The sequence below is a fragment of the Cucurbita moschata genome, unplaced genomic scaffold (assembly GCF_002738365.1).
Source record: "Cucurbita moschata cultivar Rifu unplaced genomic scaffold, Cmos_1.0 Cmo_Scf00021, whole genome shotgun sequence".
NCBI lineage: Eukaryota > Viridiplantae > Streptophyta > Magnoliopsida > Cucurbitales > Cucurbitaceae > Cucurbita > Cucurbita moschata.
The window spans coordinates 3,312,893-3,336,821 of record NW_019268537.1 but is presented as its reverse complement, the minus strand read 5'-3'; the positions used below and the strand labels follow the sequence as shown (position 1 = coordinate 3,336,821).

At 37.2% G+C, this 23,929-nt stretch overlaps 4 protein-coding genes, 1 long non-coding RNA gene, 2 other non-coding genes and 1 pseudogene across 13 annotated transcripts in view; 5 read left to right on the top strand and 3 right to left on the bottom strand.

Annotated features, from left to right (window-relative positions):
• LOC111458453 (axial regulator YABBY 4-like) lies at positions 1–4,340 on the top strand. Of its 5 annotated transcripts, none has more exons than XM_023101141.1 (7): positions 1,532–2,184; positions 2,255–2,389; positions 2,480–2,609; positions 2,695–2,743; positions 3,551–3,626; positions 3,724–3,786; positions 4,040–4,340. In XM_023101141.1, exons 1-7 carry the CDS (start codon positions 2,113–2,115, stop codon positions 4,085–4,087), a joined length of 573 nt encoding a protein of 190 aa, XP_022956909.1. In that variant the 5' UTR covers positions 1,532–2,112; the 3' UTR covers positions 4,088–4,340. The 5 variants fall into 5 exon arrangements, with proteins under 5 accessions (XP_022956911.1, XP_022956909.1, XP_022956907.1 ...); XM_023101139.1 differs by having other exon boundaries at positions 4,034–4,340; XM_023101143.1 differs by lacking the exon at positions 1,532–2,184 and adding an exon at positions 1–493 and having other exon boundaries at positions 3,724–4,340.
• A 525-nt stretch (positions 4,341–4,865) lies between these two features.
• TRNAM-CAU lies at positions 4,866–4,950 on the bottom strand. The gene is given in 2 exon segments: positions 4,866–4,901; positions 4,913–4,950. It is a non-coding gene; the product is annotated as a tRNA-Met (tRNA).
• Positions 4,951–5,522: 572 nt separating this feature from the next.
• Positions 5,523–5,607, bottom strand: TRNAM-CAU. Its single transcript is given in 2 exon segments — positions 5,523–5,558; positions 5,570–5,607. It is a non-coding gene; the product is annotated as a tRNA-Met (tRNA).
• A 764-nt stretch (positions 5,608–6,371) lies between these two features.
• On the top strand, positions 6,372–9,039 carry LOC111458451 (annotated as a pseudogene).
• On the bottom strand, positions 7,927–8,601 carry LOC111458455. Its single transcript, XR_002713120.1, has 2 exons — positions 8,483–8,601; positions 7,927–8,186 (listed from the first exon to the last, which is right to left on the bottom strand). It is a non-coding gene; the product is annotated as an uncharacterized LOC111458455 (long non-coding RNA).
• Positions 9,040–9,351: 312 nt separating the features above from the next.
• Positions 9,352–12,004, top strand: LOC111458447 (probable polygalacturonase At1g80170). Its single transcript, XM_023101133.1, has 9 exons — positions 9,352–10,014; positions 10,091–10,219; positions 10,307–10,477; positions 10,573–10,593; positions 10,669–10,876; positions 10,949–11,030; positions 11,118–11,226; positions 11,310–11,423; positions 11,497–12,004. The coding sequence occupies exons 1-9, from the start codon at positions 9,766–9,768 to the stop codon at positions 11,818–11,820; spliced, it is 1,407 nt and encodes a 468-aa protein (XP_022956901.1). The 5' UTR covers positions 9,352–9,765; the 3' UTR covers positions 11,821–12,004.
• A 2,996-nt stretch (positions 12,005–15,000) lies between these two features.
• Positions 15,001–17,643, top strand: LOC111458446 (polygalacturonase At1g48100-like). Of its 3 annotated transcripts, XM_023101131.1 has the most exons (7): positions 15,001–15,416; positions 15,656–15,787; positions 15,911–16,138; positions 16,223–16,267; positions 16,340–16,547; positions 16,721–16,911; positions 17,101–17,643. In XM_023101131.1, the coding sequence occupies exons 1-7, from the start codon at positions 15,060–15,062 to the stop codon at positions 17,497–17,499; spliced, it is 1,560 nt and encodes a 519-aa protein (XP_022956899.1). In that variant the 5' UTR covers positions 15,001–15,059; the 3' UTR covers positions 17,500–17,643. The 3 variants fall into 3 exon arrangements, with proteins under 3 accessions (XP_022956899.1, XP_022956897.1, XP_022956900.1); XM_023101129.1 differs by having other exon boundaries at positions 16,223–16,547; XM_023101132.1 differs by having other exon boundaries at positions 16,223–16,547; positions 16,721–16,964; positions 17,101–17,352.
• Positions 17,644–22,462: 4,819 nt separating this feature from the next.
• Positions 22,463–23,929, top strand: part of LOC111458649 (1,4-dihydroxy-2-naphthoyl-CoA synthase, peroxisomal) — a 2,601-nt gene continuing 1,134 nt past the window's right edge. Inside the window, exons 1-4 of the mRNA XM_023101409.1 lie at positions 22,463–22,850; positions 22,933–23,055; positions 23,137–23,238; positions 23,320–23,358. Coding sequence (XP_022957177.1) covers positions 22,599–22,850; positions 22,933–23,055; positions 23,137–23,238; positions 23,320–23,358 — 516 coding nt within the window. The 5' untranslated portion in view covers positions 22,463–22,598. The remainder of the gene's footprint in view (positions 22,851–22,932; positions 23,056–23,136; positions 23,239–23,319; positions 23,359–23,929) is intronic.

Below are 23,929 nucleotides of genomic sequence, written 5' to 3'. Positions count from 1 at the left end.
GTAGTGCTCAAGTCCGACATATATTAATGATTTTATTTGCTTCTGTGTAATTTGATTCTTTTATAGAACATTGATGTTCTTATCTTCCCTAATGTTATTCACGTAATCTGAAGATCATTTGCAACGCGATGTGTTCTTCCTGCAATGCAGTGTATATTTTTTAATCGTTTTTTTTTAAGTTCTTTAGTTTGAAGCGGTTTTAGTATTGTCTTCTTCGTTCACATTTGATGAATTATGTAAATATGATATTATTCTAAAACCCCTGGTATTAACGTTTTTCACTTATCAGAATAAGCTTAACATGTTTGGACTGAACTATTTTAGTTTTTACCATTGTCTTCAAACTGCTAAGTGCCAAATGATTGTGTAGTTTGTTTTCATATTTTTCCTTTCGAACTAATCACTGTTGGTACCTCATCCCGACTAGACTTTGTATCCAAAGAGTTAGAAGTGGCGTGGTTCTTCGTTTGGCTGTGTTCTACACCATCAATATGTAAGAACTTCATTAATATATAGGAACTGGTTCTCTGTTTTACATACTATTTCAGAACTCGATCTTTATACCCATCTTCCTGTGTTTGTGGTTTCTTTTGCAAAACAAGATAGCTTATGTATATTACTGTCTTTTTTGAGTTACAACCTGCTTCCATCGTTTTTATTGATTGTTTGGGGTTTCGTGATTATTGCAGACTTTTAATGTATTGAATTTTTTAGAACTGCAGTTACGTTTGATTCTCTGTGTGTGTGTGTGTGTATGTTTGCCATACTGAAACCGATTGGGTAAGTGCCCGATACGTGTTGAGGATGTTGTATTAGTTGATCTTGAGAAGCTAGTTTTGAATGGTCCATTTGAATCTTTTTGTTCGGTGAAGGCTCTGTCTGATGTTTGATCCATTGGTTGTTTATTCTATACTGGGTTTTGAACTATGCATCTTGTTGACAATGTTGCTTGATCGTTTTTATTTTGGATATCAAGTTAGACCGATTACGTCTTTGAACCTGTCATGCTATGGGGATGGGACTGGCATGTTTATGAATTACTCTTTACTATTTCGATTTCGAAACACAGAAGTTCTCATGTTCTTATTCGTTTGACGTGCTCCTTGTCTTGTTGCTTATTCCCATTTGCTCTATGCTTTTATGAAGTTACTAACCCAAATTTAAACCGCCGGAATTTAGATGTTACATGAAAAGAATAGGTAAAGGTAAATCATGATGGGCCCTTAGACATTTGTTTCTCCTTGATTTACTTGAATGTACAACATAATTCTTCAGCATTTATATGCAAGGGTTTTTTTCCTCATTCCTCCCGCATGGAATGTTATTCGACCTTCTATCCGAACTTTGATTCTGTCGCGATACCCGGTTATCTAAATCAATTTTTATGTAGTTATTGGTATGATTTTTACCTTGACAAGTACCATTTTAGAAATGTGGTAACAAAATTTGATTATATCTCGCATGAAGCTATATAATTTTTGAATTATGCTTGTTTTTTAATCAATTTTCATATTTTCCAAGTAATCATTTGAATTCTTTACCAAATTTTATTGATATACATTTAGTTTTCAAAACTTTGACGATAATCAAAACAAGTAGTATTCAAACAAATGGAAATACACGTCTAACGATACCCTGAAACACAAAGCTTTCAAAGCTGATGGCTCTATCGAGAGGGCTTGTCTGTACGTATGTGAAAAATAGTGTAATAGGCAAACATGGCAGAGAAGGTGGTGGGTAGGAGGGGATTGATTACTACCATTTGGGCCTTAAGACATCGAAGACAGACAGAGATTCTAAAATGCAAAGAAGTTTTCGAAGCAGACATCGTCGTAAAAACTCTCTGCACTTTCACTTTCATCAGTAAAACAGCACGGTCTCCTGCATCACAGCTGTTTGTTGCAAACATTGAAGGACAAAACAACGACACATGAGACAAACAAGCACCACTCACCCAGCTTCATTGAACTTCCAACTCTGTTCCCAACTTCCCAAAACTCTTCCAAGTGTTTTTCACCATTTAATGCCAAACCCCTTCATATCTGCTATAAGTTTGGAGATTGCCTTCTTAGAACCTACAGACCCAAACAGATTTTCTTTCACTTTACAATAATGAACCATCCCTTTGAACTTCCTGAAAAAATTTGCTATGTGCAATGTGGAATCTGCACCACCATTTTGCTGGTGTGTTGGTGTTCTTCATTGTTCTTGAGCTTCAATTCATGTGAATGATTTGTTCATGTGGAAAATGCAGGTCAGCGTGCCGTGCAGCAGCTTGTCGATGGAGGTGACTGTGACGTGCGGCCACTGCTCAAGCCTCCTTTCTGTTAACATGCTGAGAGCCACTCTGGTTCCTCTTCATTTTCTGTCTTCTCTATCTCGCAATCTGGTATTTGGAGCCTTTTTCCTTCTTCCTCTTCTTGAATTCTGATTTAATGATCAGATGTTGTTGTTTGTCTCTATCTTTTTGTCCTTTCAGCCCAAAGAAGCTTGTAGAGAAATGAGTTCAGGGAAGTTGTTTGACAGTTTCATAAGATCAAACTTGAAATTTTCTGAGTATGAAGTTGAAGAAGGCTTGATTCCTGTCACACCCCCCTCTGTACACAAACGTAAGAACATTGTGATTTCCAATTATAACAGCAAATCTGAAAACTTCTAACTTGTTCATTTGTTTGGTTGAATGATCACTTCAAGCTCCTGAGAAAAGACAGCGTGTCCCATCAGCATACAACTGTTTCATCAAGTAAGATATCAAACTTCCAAACTTCTTACTCATTTTATAGTGAGTTTGGGATCACTTCTAATAGTAGAATATTAGTGAAGGGAAGTACTTCTCTGGCAGATATTAGGTATAGCCGATATTGTCTTCGTTGGCATTCGTTCCCCTCTTCAATCGACATGGGATCTTACAATCCACCCCTTCGGGACCTAGCGTCCTTACTGGCACCCGTTCCTCTCTTCAAACGATATGAGATGTCACAATCGACTCTCTTTCGGGGTCCAGCATTCTTGCTAGCACTCATTTTCCTGTTCAATCGATGTGGGATCTCAATCTACTCCCTTTGAGGCTCAGCATCCTTGTTGACACTCGTTCCCTTTTTCAATCGATGTGAGATCTTAATTCACCCCCTTTCGGGGCCCAATGTTCTCACTCACACTCGTTCCTCTTTCCAATCGATGTGTGGGATCTCACAATCTAACTCCCTTCGGAGCTCAACGTCCTTGCTAGTACGGCGCCCATGTCTGGTCCTTTTTGGGCTTTCTCTTTCAGGCTTCCCCTCAAGGTTTATAAAATACGTCTTTTAGGGAGAGGTTTCTTCATCCTTATAAAGAATACTTCATTCTCCTCCTCTCCAACCTAAAGATACTTCATTCCCCTCTGAGGTGAGACCTCACAGCAGACACAATACTTCTAGAAGCACTTTTAGTAGAACCTAAAAGAAGCTTTTAATAAATGGATGGATTCCAAGCACTTATTAACCTTCCAAGCCATTCAAAGCGCACTTAAGTTGTTTAAAAGAATGAATCTAATCTGTTTGTGTTGGAAAAGGGATGAAATCAGAAGGCTCAAAGCTGAAAACCCTCAAATGACTCACAAGGAGGCCTTCAGAACAGCTGCAAAAAATGTAAGCAGCAGCAGTCTCAATCAACTTAATTATGTTCTGTGAATCCTGAATGATTTTGATTTTGATTTTGATTTTGATTTTGATTTTGATTTTTCAGTGGGCAAACTTCCCTCCAACAATCCAACAAAAAGAAGACCCACAGAACACTCAAATTCCAGAGGTAAAAACACAATCTTTGAGATCAGAAGTTATGATATCCAATCAACTCTTCAAACCCATTACACCAAATGGAAAGCAAAACACAAATCATTCATAACGATGCTTGAAAATGCTCCTTTTCCAAAGCCACAAATTTATGAGACTTCCATTAAAAGGGTAGGAAAGCTCATAATAATGAAGGAGTTGGGGCGTTTTTGTGGCAATTTAAAGCAACTGACGCAGTAATCAGAGTTTGTGTGTTTGAAAAGTTTCAGGTTGAGAAGAATGGAAAGTGTTTCCCAAGGCATTCAGTTTTGACATAACTCACCATTTCAGTGGAAGCCATGCCTGCAATGCTTTCACTTTCTGCTCTCTCTTACTTCAAAAGGGTTGTTGCCATTGGGAATCAAAGTTTCTTCCTTTTTTTCTCCTTTTCTCAGTCGATTAACTGTCTGGAAAGCTTTGCTTTTTATAGAATCTTCTGCATGTCGGTTTGTGTTTTCTTTACTAAATCGCCCTTTTCAACTCTGAAACTATCAACCAGAATTCTTGGTTCAGAAACAAGAATTGAATGCCCAGTTCCCACTCCCAATCAATTTTAATTTTAACGAATTCAAAATCACTTACGTTTAAAATTATTAGATAATATGAAATTGGTGAAACGTTGGATTTTCATCTCATTTTAGAAAAATAGTGATGAGATAAATGGACTTCTAACAAATTATAACATAAGCATAACAATGGAAGATAAAAGGGTGCAGTTATATAGAAATAGAGAGGTTCATTTAACCACTCCAATTCCATAAGAGTCCATAATGGAGAGTTGTGAGATTACATATCAATTGAAGAGGAAATATATGTATATTTTAGAAATAAGTTGATTGGCATTATAATTATTATCATTACTTTAAAAAAATTTACTTAAAATTAGACTCTGTTTGGATTCCAACGAAAACAAATTGAGAATTTAATGGGAGTGAGAGATTGCCTTTCTAGAATACCAGCTAAACGATCCAGTCAGTGTCGTCATGGGCCTTGAGGCACATGGCCTATAATTATGTGGGCCTCCAAGAAGCCCATAAAATGCAATAAAAAGTACACTGGGGTGAGAGAGGCTCGAACTCTCGACCTCAGGATAACTCTTTAGCTATGAGACCTACGCGCTAGCCAACTGCGCCACCACCCCATTGATGCGTTTTGGTGCCAAGAATTAATTATTTATAAAAAAAACAAATTGTCCTTTTCTAGAATATCAGCCAAACGAGGCCAGAAGCCCATTAATTTCGTGGGCCTCAAAGAAGCCCATGAAAGAAGTACGGTCTTTTCTCAAATTTTACTAGGCCAAGAACTAAAAATTATCTATAGGAGTAGAAATTACGTTGGTTGGACGCTATAATTTTTCTTTTTCTTTTTTTTTTCTATGAATTATTATTACTTTTATTAAAATATTTTATAATATACTATTTAAAAAATTACATTTAAAGTTATTTAAATAAAAGTTTCTCTTAAAAAATTATTATTATGGTTGAAAAAATAAAAACAAATTTTTTTGGGTGAACCGGGCCCTGTGGATTCCGAGGACTCATTGTTTTGATTCCAACAAATAAAAACATTTTCTTATTTGGAAAAAAGAAAAAAATTGCTTTTCTAGAATATCGGCTAAACGATCTAGAAAGTGTCATCATGGGCCTTGAGACACATGGCCTACAATTCTGTGGGCCTCCAAGAAGAAGCCCATACAATGGAGTAAAAATATGCTGGGGTGAGAGAGGCTCGAACTCTCGACCTCAGGATCACTCTTTAGCTATGAGACCTACGCGCTAGCCAACTGCGCCACCACCCCATTTGGAATTTATTATTTTATAAAAATATCACTAAGATGTTTTCTCAGATTTTACTTGTATCTTGTAAGATCCTATGTCGGTTAGAAAGGAAAATGAAGCATTTTTTGGGTGTGCAAACCTTTCCCAAACAAACACGTTTTAAAATCGTGAAGCTGATGTCGATACGAATGTGCCAAAGTGGACAATATTTTCTAGTAGTGGGCTTGAGTTGTTACAAATGGTATAGCAAGACATAGAGCGGTGTGTCAGCGAGGATGCTGGGTCTCCAAGGGAGTGAATTGTGAGATCCCACATCGGTTGAAAAGGGGAATGAAACATTCGTTATAAGGGTGTGAAAACATCTCCTTAATAGACACGTTCTAGAACCATGAGTCTAACGGCAATACGTAACTATTTTGACTCGAAAATATCTACTAGCGGTAGGTTTTGGCTATTAAAATATCCCTACAAAAAAAAATGGCTAAGGAATGAAACCACTTTGAGGTATTTTTCTATTTACAATATGGGTGCATAATCTTTTTTTCGGTCATCATTATAGTTTTACTATAATCTCTAGTGATCCTCGAATATTGAGTATGAAGCTTTTAGTTTTTGGATTTTTTTACTCTCGAATTTCTTCTAAATTCTAGAGCTATAATGCACCATTTGATCGTACGAATTATATTACTCAATCATAAATAAATCTAACATTATACTTCGAAATATATTATTGTATAGAATTTCCTAATGGTTCTTACAAGAAAAATTTAACTGAAGAATTAAATTTTTTTTATAACTAAAAGGATTGTAACCCAAATAGTTGTGTTCGTGGAGATCCAAACTACAACTATCAATCTATCGAAGAAGGTTAGAGCTTAACAATTGAGCTAATTTTTCTCTCTCTCCTTCTCTCAAGTTCTCAAAAGATTCCGTTGCCGGCGCCGGCGTCCAAGGTGAGTTCCCAATCTTCTACCAGAATCGTCTTTTTCAGAGAGGTTTTTGTGGTTAATTCGTGTCTGCTCCGGCCATGTTGGGTTTTGCTTGCTTCAAGCTCTTAATCGAACGGCTTGTTTATTGTTATCTTCTTCGGATCGTTTCTTATCAATTCCGGATCCGATTTTCTGTATCTTAGGTTAAATAATTTCAAGGTTTCTGTCGGCAGCGATGTTGGAAAGATCTCCGGTGGTGATGGAAAGGAATTCTTGAATTTTGAGTTCAGCTTCTGATGTTTCGAGATTGTTGTTCCATGAAAAGTTATGGGTTGACTTTAGGTCAACGTTTTGGGCTTCCCCATGAGTTTGGTTTGATGTTTTCTAGTTGAATTGTTGGGATTCATTCTGTTGTCTGAATGGATAAAGGAAAAATGGATGGATTTTTCATTGTTTTTGAATCTTTCTTGGTGTTGGTATTCAGCTAAGAATCAATAACAGGAAAAAGTCCAGGAAGTTTCTCTTTGAAACATTGGTTTTAGCATAGCTCTAAGATATTTGCCTTCAACTAAACATGTCAGATAGTTATAGGTTCGAATCCATCACGAGCTAGAACTCAAAACATCTCTTGACAGAAGCACTTTTTGTCTAAACGGCGCTTCGAGATGTCAGAGACTAACTCTTTGGTTGGTCTTTCCGGGGAGGTTCTCTAAGTTTTTCTTTAGCGTAGTTCCAAGACATATGCCTTCGACTAAAGATGTCAGATAGTTAGAGGTTTGAATCCATCACGAGCTAGAACTCAAAACATCTCTTGACAGAAGCATTTTTCGTCTAAACGGCGCTTCGAGATGTCAGAGACTAACTCTTTGGTTGGTCTTTCAGGGGAGGGAGGTTGTTTAGCATTTCACAGGGGGGACTTGGTAGCAAATTGGGAATTGTTTGCAGACCCAAGTGAAAGAAAGAAATGGGTTCTGAAGGTCCAGGTGGGGTTACCATTCATGTGACTGGATTTAAGAAGTTCCATGAAGTTCCATGGGGTTGCTGAAAATCCTACCGAGGCTATCGTCGATAACTTGAAGGCATTCGTCGAAGAAACAGGATTGCCTGCTGGTGTCACTCTTGGAAGTTGTACAGTTCTTGATGTTGCTGGAGATGGTGCTCTTCCACTGCTTTACAAAGTTCTGGAATCTGGCATCTCAAATGTCACAGAAACTACCAAACTCATATGGGTCAGTTCTTTTTAACACAACTCTCTTTAGGCCAATTGTTCTTTATAGTGCAAAGAAGATAAATTGGAGAAAGTAGAGATATCTATAGGGACTTCTAGATTTAGTGAATTCATTACGTAAATTTTAAAAACCACCTCAGTTACTAATATTTCTATCCTATCAAGATAGGCCCCACACACAGCAAAGGAAAATTTTTGTATATACTGCTATGTAGCAAAATTTCCGTTTGTGTATAGCTGAGATATGATTAATAATGAATACTCAAACCTGGAGAGGATCTGTTCATGTTTGTTCAGCTTCACTTAGGAGTCAATAGTGGTTCGGCGAGGTTTGCTGTTGAATGGCAAGCTGTAAACGAAGCTACTTTTCGTTATCCAGACGAACTCGGATGGCAGCCTCAGGTTGATTTCCTCTCTTACTTCTTGAGCTGTTATTGTATGTCTACAAAAAGCAGAACAATATATAGACATTTCATCAAAATTCAGATCATTTCTATTTGCTGAAGAGAAAAGATTAGATCATGGTATTAAGAACAAATGACAAGGAAAAGAAAAACCAAAAACAATGAAAATCTGTGAGAACCAAACCAGTTTGTTCCCCTTTTTTTCTTTCATTGTTGTTCTTTTTAACCCAGAAACTTCCAATAGTCATGGAGGATGGGGAAATCTCAATGATTAGAAAGGTACTTCTCTCTGGCCTTTTTCTGAATTTTATCATAGGCTTGGGATGTAACTTACTGTCAATCATTGTTTCAAGACATCCTGCTCGGCTCCGACCATCTTAGAGAGGTTGAAGGCGAAAAGCTACAACGTGATATTATCGGAGGATGCGGGTCGTTTTGTTTGCAATTATGTATATTACCATTCCCTCAGATTGGCAGAACAGAAGGGTCACAAATCCTGGTTTGTCCATGTTCCTCTGTTTTCAAAGATCAACAAAGAAAACCCAGATGCGTTTTGTTCATTCACTTTTAGAAGCCATTGCGTCTACATGTTGAAAATTGTTTTGATTGCAGTGATTGCTCCATCAGTTCTGTAAATGTTAATATCCAAGCTGTGGACGCTGTTTCTTGCAAGGAAGGGCTTTTCTCACAAGGGACAAAAGAAGTTTAGATGCTGGTTTGCTTTGCTCCACTATTTTTGGAAACTCCTTGTCTGGTGACTGACTGATCAATTCATGTAATGAAAACAAAAATCAGAATAGGCAGTAGACTATATGAAATCATTGAAATGTATTGTTCATATTCTAATGTAAAATGCTTCATCTAGGATGAAAAATGTAGGATTTCATTTAATAGCGTGATAAAGTATAAAGAATGGAAATTCTAAATTCTTGATTATACACGTAGAAATATGGGTTAAATTCTTTTTTATTTATTTTTGTCGATAGTAATGGCCGCCAGCAGATATTGTTCTTTTTCCTTAAAACGCGGCTGCTAGAGAGAAGTTTCCACACCCTTATAAAGAATATTTCGTCTAACTCTCCAACCAACGTAGGATCTCACAATGATAAATGCTACCACAAGTCAGCCGACACGATCATGTCAATTGCCACAGGACTCAATGAATGGGTTTTATGTGGTTCAAGCATTTGGGTTTTGTATGTCATTATTTATGAGTATTTGGAGACTTTTTCTCCACATTTTAAATGTACAGAAACTATTTTCACCATGCATAGAAGAAGCTTCAGAGTTGAGATTGCTCAGAAAAAAGAAATTGTGAAATGAGCCCAAAACAAAGAGAGAGGGACGGGGGAGAAACAACACAAAACGCCTCAATGGCGGTGTTGAATTTGGTGTGCTGGTTTTAGAGTAAAGCAAAGAAACTTCAAGTTTTTCTCTTCTACTTTACGTGTAGGCATATTGGGAAATGGCGACCTCCCCTTAATCTGCTTTCAAGCAAAGCCATATTGCCCACTAAAATGGCTACTTTATTTTCCCTTATAAATTCTAACCTCTTTCATTGCATCATTGTATTAACACAAATTACTCTACTAATTTCTTCTACCAAGTCGACTGAAAATGGATAAATTCTTCCTGCTTTCCCTTCTTGGTATGCTGATCATTGTCTATGGAGTTTCAGGGAGTATCGTGCCTGATGGCGACATTGACATGGTTAAAGAACTCGAAAGTTTCGACATTGAAGAAGAGGACGACAGTGCGGTGGACACATATGCGGTCCCGGCGTGGAGAAGTGAGCACGGGAGCAAGATTCTGATAAATGTGGATAGTTTTGACGCGGTTGGAGATGGAGTTACAGATGACACTATGGTACATAGATATTTCTGTTCGGAAATATGGATTTTGCAGAGACAATACTGAACTGAAGTGTTTATTTTGCAATCAGGCTTTCAGGAAGGCATGGGAGACTGCTTGCAGCTCTTCAAATTCAGTTCTTTTGGTGCCAAAAGAAGGGAGATATCTGGTGAATGCAACTAAGTTTAAAGGGCCATGCAAACATGGTATGGTAATCCAGGTAAGTCATAGGATTATAAGGATTCTTTTCCCCCAAACAAATAAGGAGGGAAGATCATGGTTGAAAGTTAAAGAGTTGACATTGCAGATTGAAGGAACAATAGTTGCACCAGATGAACCAGAGAATTGGGATCCAAAACTTCCCCGTCAATGGCTGGAGTTTACAAAACTAACTGCAGCTACCTTTCAAGGGGATGGAATTATCGACGGCTCCGGTGAGAAATGGTGGGCAGAATCCTGTAAAAAGAACAAGTCCAGGGTAAATTCTTGAACCATCTCTTTGCTTGTTTCTCTAGCTATGTTATTGAAATGTTAATCATTTCTGGTTTCCTGGTTGTTTTTTTTTTTTTCCAGCCTTGCAAAGGAGCACCAACAGTAAGAACAAAACTACTTTCCTCTTAGTGAAAACCACGATTTTCCTCACATTCTGATTTGAGGGATTTCTTGCAGGCATTAACCATAGATTCGAGTTCAAATATAAGAGTAAAAGGCCTTACCATTCAGAACAGCCAACAGATGCATTTCATCATTGCGCGGTCGAAAACTGTTCGAGTTTCGGAGGTAAGAGTGTCAGCTCCAGGAGATAGCCCCAACACCGACGGGATCCACATCACGCAATCAACTAATGTCGTAGTTGAAAACTGCAAGATTTCAACAGGTTTTCTTCATTCTGACATTCATCATGCTACCTTTAACACCACTATTTCACCCTCTAACAGGTTATATGCAGGTGATGACTGCATCTCCATTGTCAATGCTAGCTCTGGCATCAAGATGAAGAGAATATCATGTGGACCAGGACATGGGATCAGGTATCTGCAAATGTTTGCATTTATTCCAAGCACCAAAACCATATCAATGTCTTAGAATTCCTTTCTCTTTTTGTTTGTGTTCCTTAGCATTGGAAGTTTAGGGAAAGACAACTCCACTGGTATTGTAACAAAGGTGGTGTTAGACACAGCCTTCCTCAGAGAGACAACAAATGGTGTTAGAATCAAGACCTGGCAGGTTAGAATCACATCTTTAACCACCATGTTGGTACTTACTTTTACCAAGAACAAGGGGAAACTCTGTCTGTGCATATGGTACAGGGAGGTTCGGGATATGTTCGCGCCGTTCGGTTCGAAAATGTGAGAATGGAAAATGTTGAGAACCCCATTATCATCGATCAGTTCTACTGTGACCATACTACTTGTGAACCTCAGGTACTACCCTCAAAATGCAGAATTTAGTTTGTCCATTGTCCATCATGGAGTCCAATACACTATTTTCTGTCAGGCATCTGCCGTGAAAATAAGCCAAATCATGTACCGGAACATAAGTGGAACCACAACGAGCAAGAACGCGATGAAGTTCGCCTGCAGCGACAGCTTTCCATGCAGCAACATAATTCTAAGCAATGTCAATTTGGAGAAGACGGATGGAACAGTGGAGACCTACTGCCACGCCGCTCAAGGCTTTGGATATGGCGTGGTGCATCCATCAGCAGACTGCTTAAGTTCCAGCGACAATGACATTGCAGCTTCAGATGAGACCCAAGTTCCGGAGCTGGAGGCAGTGCAACTCCCTACTGAGCGGCACATAGTTCACACTGAGCTCTGACCTTCATGTCCTGTCCATCTAAACTAAACTCAGAAAATATTTGTAGCATATATACATAGCACACACAATTATACCTACCCTTTTGGAATCTAAATAGAAATATAGACTATTAAGTAAATGATTGTAATATTTCTTGAAGAAAGTACACATATTTTGAATTTATAGTAATGGTTTTTTAATACCAGAGTTCATTGCATATGGTTTATGGCCTTCTAGTTCTAACTATATATAATACACACAAATACGTAGATGGGGATTAGTGGACAATAGTGAGAAACGAAAGGGGAAGATTGAGGAAGAAGGGCCGGTGTTAATGGAGGAGTAACGGTTAAAATATCATTACTAGTCCAATAGGGCCTCCTGAGCCATTGTATATTTATTTTTTGAATCAAAAAAATGATTCAGGTATTTTAAAATAAAGATATCTAGATATTTTCTGCCATAAATACTAATCCACCCTATTTAGGTTTTCATCGAAAAAGAAATCCAAAACACAAAATGCAGTAATATTATATAAAAGAGTGTCTTTCGATTGATGTTAATAAAAAGTGGAAGGGTTTGTCACACAGAGTTGTGTTCATCAGTAACGTGGGCACCCAGAAAACAGATGGAACTCGAGCATTCCTTTCAGAAATAAAAAATAAAAACAGAGCAGTTTCTGGTAGGATATCAACTTCTTGAAAGCGAAAGAAGGCGTACAGTAGAAGTGTCATGGAACAAGACAAAGTGGCTCACAAACGGATCCGTGAGGCTTGGCAAAAGAAAGTGCCTTTTTGCGTGGAATAAAGACAGAAATTGTAGGGACGGAAGAGCCATATCTAAAGGCGAGGAATCAAAATCGAGTTGGGACATATATGTAGGTGATAATAGTAAGGGCGTGTCTGGGAATAAGGCTTTTTTAACCACATGTACAATAATAAGATGGGTAAATTATAAAAATTATCTTAAATATATTTATCTAATGTCCTTAATTATTAAAATGATTAAACACATAAATATGGAAACATAAAAAGCAAATATAGAATGGTGTGCATGGAAGATAAGGGAATAAAAGAGTGATGTAGGCATAGTTATTATATTTATGGAGTTCACGAGAAGGCTCTAACCAACAGACAATATCATGTTTTAATTAAAAAATTAGACAGGTTAATAATGATGTGATTTAATACAAGCTTTTGAATTTTGGGCATCTTTTAGAATTTTAATTTCTAACGAAATTTAAAAGTTTTAAAGTGTCAAGGAAAAAAACGTTTTAAAGATAAAGAATGATTTTTTAAGAAAAGTTATCAATAGAACATGAGTGAAGAAACAAAATTGATGAGAAGAAAGAAAAAAAGTGCGAGCTTATTTGTTTGAATATCATTTCATTTTAATGGGAAAAACATTTTTAAATGATCAGGAAATTTAGGCTATATATAATTGCCTATATGTATTAGATAGTACCTATTTATTTCATTTTTTTTTCAATTACATTCTGTCATAAAAAAACATGTTACAGATTTATAATAAAAGTTTAACACCTCATCATATTATATTTTATTAATAGTTGTATTTCAAGTGTAAATAATAACATATATTGATATAATTAATGTCTTAAATGGGCAAACAATAATTTAATGATACGGAGAACCTTAAATACCTGAGAATTACTTAAAAAGCATATTTGGTAGTTGTTAACAGAGGGCTAGAAAGGAGAGAATTGGGGAAGTCAATAAAAGAATTAGACAGACGTAAAGACAACAAGATTCAGGAGCCTAGCTAGCCACACAGATATGTATGCATCCAAAGAGCTTTAAATACTCACAGTCGCACCAACCTTTTTAAAATCAACTATTTCTTCCCATTTTTCCATTTCATGTCATTTTCACCCAAACAAAACAACCAACCAAGGCAAAGACAATAGCAACAGGAGGAGGAGAAGGCCCAGTTAAGAGGCACAGCAAAAGCATCAAAGAAAAATTGAAGGAGCAAATAGCAAAAACGACAACCAAACGTAGGCCAGGCCATCTATAAACAATTAAGCGTGCCAATGTACTTCCCTGTTTCTCTCTCTCCTTTAACTATTCGTGAGATTCCACATTGATTTGAGAGGAATGAATGCTAGCGAAGATACTGAGCCTCAAAAGAGGTGAATAGTGAGATCCCACATTAACTAGAGAGGAAAACAAGTGCCAGCAAAAACGTTGGGTCTCAAAGAAAGTGTATTGTGAGATCCCACATGACGGAAGAGGAGAGCAAGTACCAGCGAGGGCGTTGGGCCCCAAAGTATTCTTTATAAGGGTGAAAACTTCTCCCTGACAAACGTATTTTAAAAACCATGAGAAGGTTGAAAAGAAAAGTAAAATAAAGACAATATCTACTCAGAATGAACTTAAATTGTTATATGCGTTAATAATTGGACATATTCTAGAATTCACGTCTTACCCATTATTATGAGTCGACCTCAAGGAATAACTTTTTGTGGGGAAGGAGTCCTATTACGTAGTGGGAAGTTGGCAGAGAGAAGATTGGCCCGTGATAACTGCTGCATGTGACTATTATGAGCTCAAATATTTCACCGCCAACCTTTCATTCTTTCACCTATACAGACCCATACATCACGTGTCCCGCTTTCCTCTTTTATCTTCAAAACTCCTCAATTATATGCTTACTTAATCATTTAGCTTCCAAATATTACAGATAAACCAGCCACATCCTGATGGTGAATAAGACAACCGGGTAGGACAAATGTACAAAAGAATCTTGGCTAATCTTCATACGTCTGTCACTGGTTATAGTTATACGACGTTGTGCGTGTGTGTCATAAGTACTGAAACTTGAATATTTTATCTAGAGTTCGGTGAGTAAATAAGTAAAGGTCTATGGCTACTTCGTGGACACGTGGCCAAATTCATGGAACTTGGGTAGTAGTTAGTTTAAAATACTCAAAATGATAGTCTTGACTTCTTGTAACCGAAGTCCGCCACTAGTAAATATTGTCTATTTTTGTTTTTTCTTCCGAACTTTTCCTCGAGGTTTTAAAACACATCTACTAGAGAGAGTTCTCAACACCCTAATGAGCAATGTTTTGTTCCCATCTTCAACTGATGTGAGATCTCACACTTCTCTGCGTTGGTGTTCCATGTATGGATTGATTGACCCTAGCTTTGAAGTCCCTTTGCCTATTTAAACAGCCCCATCTGATTTGTTTCTCTAAACTAAGCTAAAACTTGTCTTCTTTCTTTCTTCTTTTCTCTCAAATGTATGTGAAAATGAAAGGGCCAAGTTTCAGAGGGCTCACATTTATGTTAGCGGTGGCATTTCTTGTTTGGTCTTTTAGCTCTGAGGGCTGCCATGGAAGAGCCACAGGAAAACATTGGAGGCAAAACAGAGAGGCCTTGCCTGCTCTCTCCTCCAAGAAAGGGAAGACTCACAATCACGGTGGCGCTCACAAAGGCAACCACCATGGTGGTGCATCAAAGACAAAGCCACCATCTCGTAAAATGCCGAAACCAGATGTCTCTCGCAGCCCGCCGCCCCAGAAAGGCAGTCGTTCTTCCATGTTTAACGTGCTCGATTTTGGAGCTAGGGGCGATGGAAAAACTGATGACACCAAGGTACACACTAAAATAGTTATGAACTTACAATTACACATGAGTACTGTGTGAGTGATGTACGTGAATAGAAATGGTATTTTACGGAGAAGGGGAATGTAAAAGGAGGGTGTGGGCCCGGAAAGCGGAATCTCGTTATAGCAGTTGGAAAGGATTTTAGCAAGAACAATTGGGTGGGTAGACAGCATCCAGAAAACTAACAGTAAACAAGAGAAACAGTAAAATAATCATGTGCATTGCAGGCATTTCAGGATACATGGACAGCCACTTGCAAGGTGACAGCATCAACCTTCATTGTCCCATCAAAGTACGTCTTTTTAGTAGGCCCCATCTCCTTCTCTGGTCCGTACTGCCAACCCAATATTGTATTCCAGGTACCTAACCTTTACACCAGGCATTTTGCATCAGTGCTACGGATCCTTGATTATAAAAGAAAATAGAGGACTTGACATTAGCTTGTTTGTATTTTTTTTTTTTTTTTTTCATTCTAATATAAGTTGGATGGGAAAATCATTGCACCGACGGACTTCAAAGTTTGGGGAAGAGGCCTATTCCAATGGCTACAGTTCACAAAGTTGATGGGACTCACCATTCAAGGAAATGGAATTATTGATGGAAGGGGTTCAGTATGGTGGCAAGTTTCATCCTTTGATGATACCATTGACCATGAATTCAAACTACTCATCCCACTCAACAGCTCTGTACAAGAAAAGCCACCAGCCCCGGTAACTGACTATCACACCCCACATTATGGCATCTATAAATTCTCTGCAGCATTTTCTCTAAATTCATACTGAAACCTATGGCAGGCAAGAAGTGAGCTTGTTGGAAAGATGCCGAGGATCAAGCCAACTGTAAGCGACATAGAGCTCGTTTCATTGTTTGTGAAACATCCCTTGACACGGCTCTGTTCTTTTGTTGTACAGGCTCTGAGGTTTTATGGAAGTTTTAACGTTACCGTCACTGGCATAACAATTCAAAACAGTCCTCAATGCCACCTCAAATTCGACAATTGCATTGGTGTCTTGGTTCATGATTTTAGTGTCTCGTCTCCAAGTGACAGTCCCAATACTGATGGAATTCATCTACAGAATTCCAAGGATGTGCTAATCCACAACACCACTCTCTCTTGTGGTATGAATTACTTTGCCTAGAATCATTATTTTTGCCTCTTGTTGTAATTTCGACCATACTGATGGAATTCATCTACAGAATTCCAATCTATGTCACCCCCAATAAAGAAACAAAATCCTGGCAGTGACATACATTGGATGAAAACTGACAGCTAACTTTAATCTTACACACAGGTGACGACTGTATTTCAATACAAACTGGTTGCTCAAATGTGTACGTACACAATATCAATTGTGGGCCAGGACATGGAATCAGCATTGGAAGTCTGGGGAAGGACAACACAAAGGCTTGTGTTTCTAACATTACCGTTCGGGATGTAATTATGCATAACACAATGAATGGTGTCAGAATTAAAACATGGCAGGCAAGCACAATTCGTCTTTAGAACTAACTCACCAATAGTGCTAGTCTTGATCAGTTAAGTAAATGCTTTATTTTGCATTAGTTTGTTATCTATACATGAAACTTAAGGAAGATAGAAACCTATAAGCAACATGCACTGTAAGATCAAACCAGCTCTCTCAAAAATTGATTCCAGACTGTGCATCTGCAGGGTGGATTAGGTGTTGTACAAGGAGTCCTCTTCTCAAATATTCAAGTTTCTGAGGTTAAGATACCAATAGTTATAGACCAATTCTACTGTGATAAAGAGAAATGCTCAAACCAAACTTCGGCTGTGGCTCTATCAGGAATAAACTACGAAAGAATAAGAGGTACTTACACAGTAAAGCCAGTACACTTTGCCTGTAGTGATAATCTGCCATGTACAGATATATCACTAACTGCAATAGACCTCAAACCACTGCAAGAACTCTATCATTTATATGGAGCCTTCTGCTGGCAAACTTTTGGAGAGTTGAGAACTCCTACTGTCCCCCCAATTGATTGTTTACAAATTGGGAAGCCATCAACCAACAAAATTCAGAATGATTTTGATTCATGTGGAGTGTAAAGTCTATATTTATTGGTGTATTCACATGTGTGGTTGGCATGATTTTCCAACCCCTTTACACACCAAGACCTTATGCTTCTACATTTTAGTACTTGTGGCAAATAAACTTGTTCTGTAAAAGTTTTAGTTCAGCCCATTGAGATACAGACATGTTGTTACCAAAGAAAACTTGTTAACTCATTAGGTTATATCAGTCAATCACGCCCATGAGAAATAGAATCATACCTACGATCCAGAAGAACACCCTGACCAACTAAGACTAATAATTCTGAAATTATCACACACTTCTTCCAAATTTGAAACTGGATCAAACATCTCCTAGGATAGTTTTATTTGATTCCTGAGTATCAGGATCCACTCCTTGCCATGTTCCACCCGACTAATCTATAAAGAGATTTCTCTTGCCCAAACTAGCTCCATAGAACATCTCCGAGGAACCAATCGTATTTGAATTTTTTGAAGGAACAAATCTAGAGAATATATTGGACTTCTCCTAAATGAACTTGTCGATCTTCATGACAACAACGGAAAATAAGTAGGAAAACCATAAGAAACGCATCTAGCGGATAGAGGATCTTCTATGCATCCACTACCAAGTGAAGCAACCGTTGAAAAATTATCACACAGATACTAGGTCTACACAACGGAACCTCGGTGCATAATCGATCATCAGCAGTAGCATTATCAAACATACCTCAAATTAACCTCGATAGTCCAAAAAGATTACGAATACATAGCATTCAAACATAGTACTGAATTTAGAAGAAACAAAGCGCAAATAAGAAATTCTAGTGAAATAGCATTAAAGAGGCGGAGATGAGCAAGGGGAGCTATAGACTTACCTCGACGGCTAACATTTGACCAAGTCTGCAAGGCAAGCCCCTGTTTTCCCTCCGAGCGGTGGCGGCAGATTGCAAATCCCACTATTCAAAATCCAACTGCATCCTTCACCGGAAACACCTATTTAACTATAATTATGTTGGAGAGACCAACATAGAACGAACTAACCATTTCTTATAGGTGGGAAAACCTCTCCTGGCCTTTTAAATTTGTTAGGTCGTGACAATACATGACCGGTCAGAACCGATAATAACTGTTAACGGTAGACTTGAACTATTTCATAATGGTATCAGAGCCAGTCACGGGACGGTCTGCCAGCGAGGGCGTTGGTTTCCAAGGGGGTGGATTAAGAGATTCTATAATGGTTAGAGAGCGGAACGAGTGGGGGGTGATTTGTGAGATCTCACATTGGTTGGAGAGAGGAACGAGCAAGATGTTGGGTTTTATGTCCTAAAACTCATGGTAACAAAGATATATTCTATTTTCAATAAAGTTATTATTGATGTTTATTCAGTAAAAATTGTTATTGAATAAAGTGAACTTTACGATCATTAATCTAAATCCAATAAACTAAGAACACTCTGGCTATAGTATGATTACTTGAACTATATGTAGAGATATAAGAGTGGATCAAGCTCAAGTATATAGTCAAAATGATCTATAGTATAAGGATAAAGCTGAGTACCTTATTCTGGGGACACTATGGATGCGGCCCACTTTTGTATATGATATAAACAATGTGATCACTAAATTGTGCATGTGGAGACATGTGAGTGGGGGCGTCCTATGCAATGAGTATTGCATAAGATCGGACCATGAAGAAAACCACTCTCACTTTATAAAGTCGTTTACTGTTGAGACTGATTTTCTTTTCATTCGATAACCTAGGTAACTCGATTTTAATCCTGAGCTAACCATGAACTCATGTTTATTCGGAATTATCCTTAGATTTGCATGGGTGAGAGTGACTCTAGTTCGCCGACTCAACAGGCCTCCCATTTCAGGGGTAAGACTGGGTGAATGGCTGGGGACGTGGGGTGCAAGACGGAATTCACTCCTACCCACTTTTAGGGATAGAAGAAAGGTAGTTCCCTTAAGCACTGACTCCAGGTCTTGAACAAGGGGCTCCACCCTCTCATTGGCCTGAGAGGGATTTGGTTTACTGGTTGGACCACAAACCAATTATTCATTAGAGGATCAGTGAGACATAAGGAACAAGAAGTAACTTCAGGGGTAAAACGGTAAATTGACCCAGCTCTAGTTACGAACAACCTGTGAAGGATCGACTTACTAATCATGGTTATATCAGATGAACAGAAATATATCTATAGTGAGGGGAGTGCAACTACTAGGCTATAGTGGAGTGTCCTAGTAGTTAGCGAATGTTGGTTAACCAGGTTAATGAGTTTAATCGGTTAATCTTGGATCGTTGGAGCCCATGATCTATAGGTCCATTAGGTCCCTCTGCTAGCTCATATCGGACTAAACCATAGAACAGTGTGACGAGTGAGTTCGAAGTGTTCGAATTCAAATTAGGGAATATGCGTTACATATATACGATATATTTAACCGTAATTTTGTTTTATTTACGAATTAAACGAAAAGAGAGAATCTGAGATATTTAAATAAGATTTAAATATCTTAATCAATTATGTGTCGGAATTGATTAGGATTGACATTTGAATTAATATTAAATATTAATTAAATAGTTTAATTAATCATTTAATGTTACTTTAATTTGAAATTCATTATTCAAATTAATTGTTGAATTAAAATGAAGAAATGGAAAAATCCATGTTAGTGGAATTTTGAGGTGTCAAAATTTGGTTTAACCAAACTTGCATGTTTGCCAAATAAACCCCACGAGTTTGAGTGGAATTTTGAGTGTCAAAATTTGGTTAACTCAAACATGCATGCTTGCCACATAATCCCAAACATTTGAGTGGAATTTTAAGTGTCAAAATTTGGTGACCTCAAGTTTGCATGAACATGCAAATTTGACTTTTTAAATAGAGTGATCATGATACTTGGAGGGGATTCTTCATCTTGATGAAAAACCTTGAAACTTCTCACAAACACTCTCTTTCACATATACAAAATTCCTCCCAAATTTAGTCACTCACCGGATTCCACAATCCCGTTCTAAGGCCAGAGGATAGTGGAGAAGACACTAGTGGTGGTTCGAAACCGGTTCGTGAGGCAAAAGGAGTTTGAACTACAAAAGGTTAGTATTTAAACTCATTAAGTTTTAATACTTATGAACATGCTAGTAATTTACAATAATTGATGTTCTAAAAGTGCCTAAGATCCAAATTGCTTCCGCATGTGTTATATTAACACCAACACAAGAGTGGATTGAGAGATCTCACATTTGTTTGAGAGCGGAACGAAACACTCCTGAGCGAGGAAGTTGGGTTTTCAAGGGAGGTGGATTGGAGACCCGATGCTGGTCCTCAAGGGGCGTGGATTGAGAGATTCCACATTGGTTGGAGAGCACAATGAGCAGGTATGAATTGAGAGATCTCACATTGGTTGGAGAGCGAAACGAAGCATTCTTGAATGAGGACATTGGGTTCTCAAGAGGGGTGGATTGAGAGATCCCGACGCTGGGTGGATTGGGAGATCTCATGTTGGTTGGAGAGCAAAACAAAGCATTCTTAAGCGAGGATGTTGGGTCCTTAAGGGGGTGGATTGAGAGATCTTGGTTTCTCCCTCTCCATCATTTCATCCCGCCCGCCCCCGAGAGAATGTTACCAACGAATTGAAAGAAAATATATTTTACAAATAATCTCTTATAGATTTTAGGGTAAAAACAGTTATTATAAGATACATCTTGTTTATCTGGATGAAATGGATAGAATAAGTATCTCAATTCTAAAAATATTTACGAATTTCAAGTAGATATGTGTGTATAAATTCAATAGAGTCAAAACACTTCCAACACTTGGCAAAATAGAAGAACCCTTAGTCCTTTTTAAGAAAATGAATAAACAAATCAAATAAAAGTCACGAGAGATCAACTTCTAGATTCATTTTAAAATTACAGCAATCTCTAATGGATAGATACATAGTTTGAATTAGAGGAGGGACTAGATTACATCGTGATCCTCCATCCATACAATCTAGATATAAATTCAGCAGAGCCAAAATACTTCCTTTTAAAGCAAAGTGGAAGAACCTCTCAGTCCCTTTAAAAAAAAAAATAAACAAATCAAATAAAAGTCACGAGAGATCAACTTCTAGATTCATTTTAAAATTACAGCAATCTCTAATGGATAGATACGTAGTTTGAATTAGAGGAGGGACTAGATTACATCGTGATCCTCCATCCATACAATTTAGATATAAATTCAGCAGAACCAAAATACTTCCTTTTAAAGCAAAGTGGAAGAACCTCTCAGTCCCTTTAAGAAAAAATGAATAAACAAGTTAAATGAAAGTGGTCAGAGTTGGAAGCATTTTAAAATTAAAAAATTTACTAAAAAGAGTTTAAAATTTAAGATTTTTTAAATTAATAGAATTATTATATATAAAATTAAACTTTACATCTTGTTCCATTATAAATATTACAAAATACTCACATGTCAAATGCTTATTACATAATAAAATATTATTTGACCATGCCAAAAACATTTAAATTTATTTGACAAAATAAAATATAAGTTGAATTTGAACAACTTAAAAGGGCGAAAATACAAAAATTTGAAACTACAAGGACTAAAATAAAAAAACTTGAAACTATAAGGACTAAAATAAAAATCAATTCTGACCGTCTCCATTTAATTTAACCCTCCCATCTATATTTTCAATAATGTTTAGGTTTGATGACAATAATTACATAAATTAATGTATAATTACTATATTTCGAAGGTCAATATGATTCTTAATTATTAAAATAAAAATATAATTCTGGGTCCATATATTTTAATCATTATACTTATAAATATTTAAAAAATATAACTCTTGGTCCATATATTTTAATCACGATACTTATAAATATTTAAATTTAATTATAGGAGACCAAATGACTCAGATCATTTATGGTTAATTTTTTAAAAAATAAATAAGTAAATTAAATAGACTAAAATAATATTTTAATATTCTTCATCTTCTTCCCCAACTGATAGTTACACAATATAAGCGGGTGTACCCTATCTTATCCAATAGCCCATCAGCCTATCGAGCCGATCCCCTCAACTGAACTCATCTTTAGTTCCCTTGGACTCTTCTTCTTCCTCATCTCCGATTCCAGTTCAACAATGGCGGAGAATGACCTGAAGAACACGATGAGAAGGAGAGTGGCTTCCATTTCCGGCCATCTCATTCCGATTCCACGAACTCCAAATCCTGACTCTATCCGCCTATCCGCCGCCTCAATCGACGACAACTACCACCGCAAGCACGGCGCTGTCTCGACTCACCCTGTCGTTTGGAGCATCGCCGACGACAACTCCGGTAAGGAATTCATCGACATCATCTACGAGAAGGCCGTTGGAGAAGCCATTGCGAAGGTTTAATCGAACTCCAAATTAGGGAATTCAATCGCTGTGTTTTTATTTTTTACCTTTGTAATTTTCTGTGCCCTAATTTTAGATTACGATCAATCGACCGGAGAGGAGAAATGCTTTCCGGCCGCAGACGATTAAAGAGCTCATTCGTGCATTTAACGATGCCAGAGACGATAGTTCAATCGGAGTCATTATTCTTACCGGAAAGGTAATTTTCTTCAGTTCTTGTGGATTATTACTTGTAATTAAGAGTTAATTAACACCAGTTTTTCAATTAATATCTTCGTAGGGAACAGAGGCGTTTTGCAGTGGAGGAGATCAGGCTTTGAGGAAGAACGATGGTTATTCTGATTTTGAAGATTTTGGTCGTCTCAATGTTTTGGATTTACAGGTATCGACATGTCGTTCGATTTTTTTTTTTTTTTTTTTTGCCACTTTTGGATGTTGATTTACTTCCTTAATCCTTGTTTAGGTCCAGGTTCGTCGTCTTCCGAAACCAGTTATTGCGATGGTACAATTTCCCAATTTCCTTTTCAATTCTTGAATGATAGTCTATGTTACTCTAAAATCATCGTAACTTTACCTTTTAATTTGGCTAAATTACCAAACAAATTCGATACTCAAAGGTATACACAGGTTGGAGTTGGTCGGGTTGATAACTCCAGTGACTTAGATAGAATTTACTGATAATCTTGGTTGGTTGTGCTGCACGTTGATTTTTTAATAAATTAGTTTAAATTTTTTTATTTATTCAAAGTACATGTTACATTAATAATTAAAATTTCATATATTCACAATCACATTGAATCATTAGAAACAAAAAAATATTCTTAAGAGAGGGCATAGTAGAATTGGACTGTAATTCTATTTTTAGGTCAGTTGGGTTGACCTAAATACAAAAATTATCAACCTGCAAACGGATCCAAATTTTTCTATTTTTTTAAAATTCAACACAATCTTAAAAAAAAAAACCGATGGGATTGGATAGACTGAGTTAGTATGGTTTTTAAATATTTACTAAATAATATAAGTTTTTTTTTTTTTTTTTTTTTTTTTTTTTTTTTTTTTTTTTTTTTTTTTTT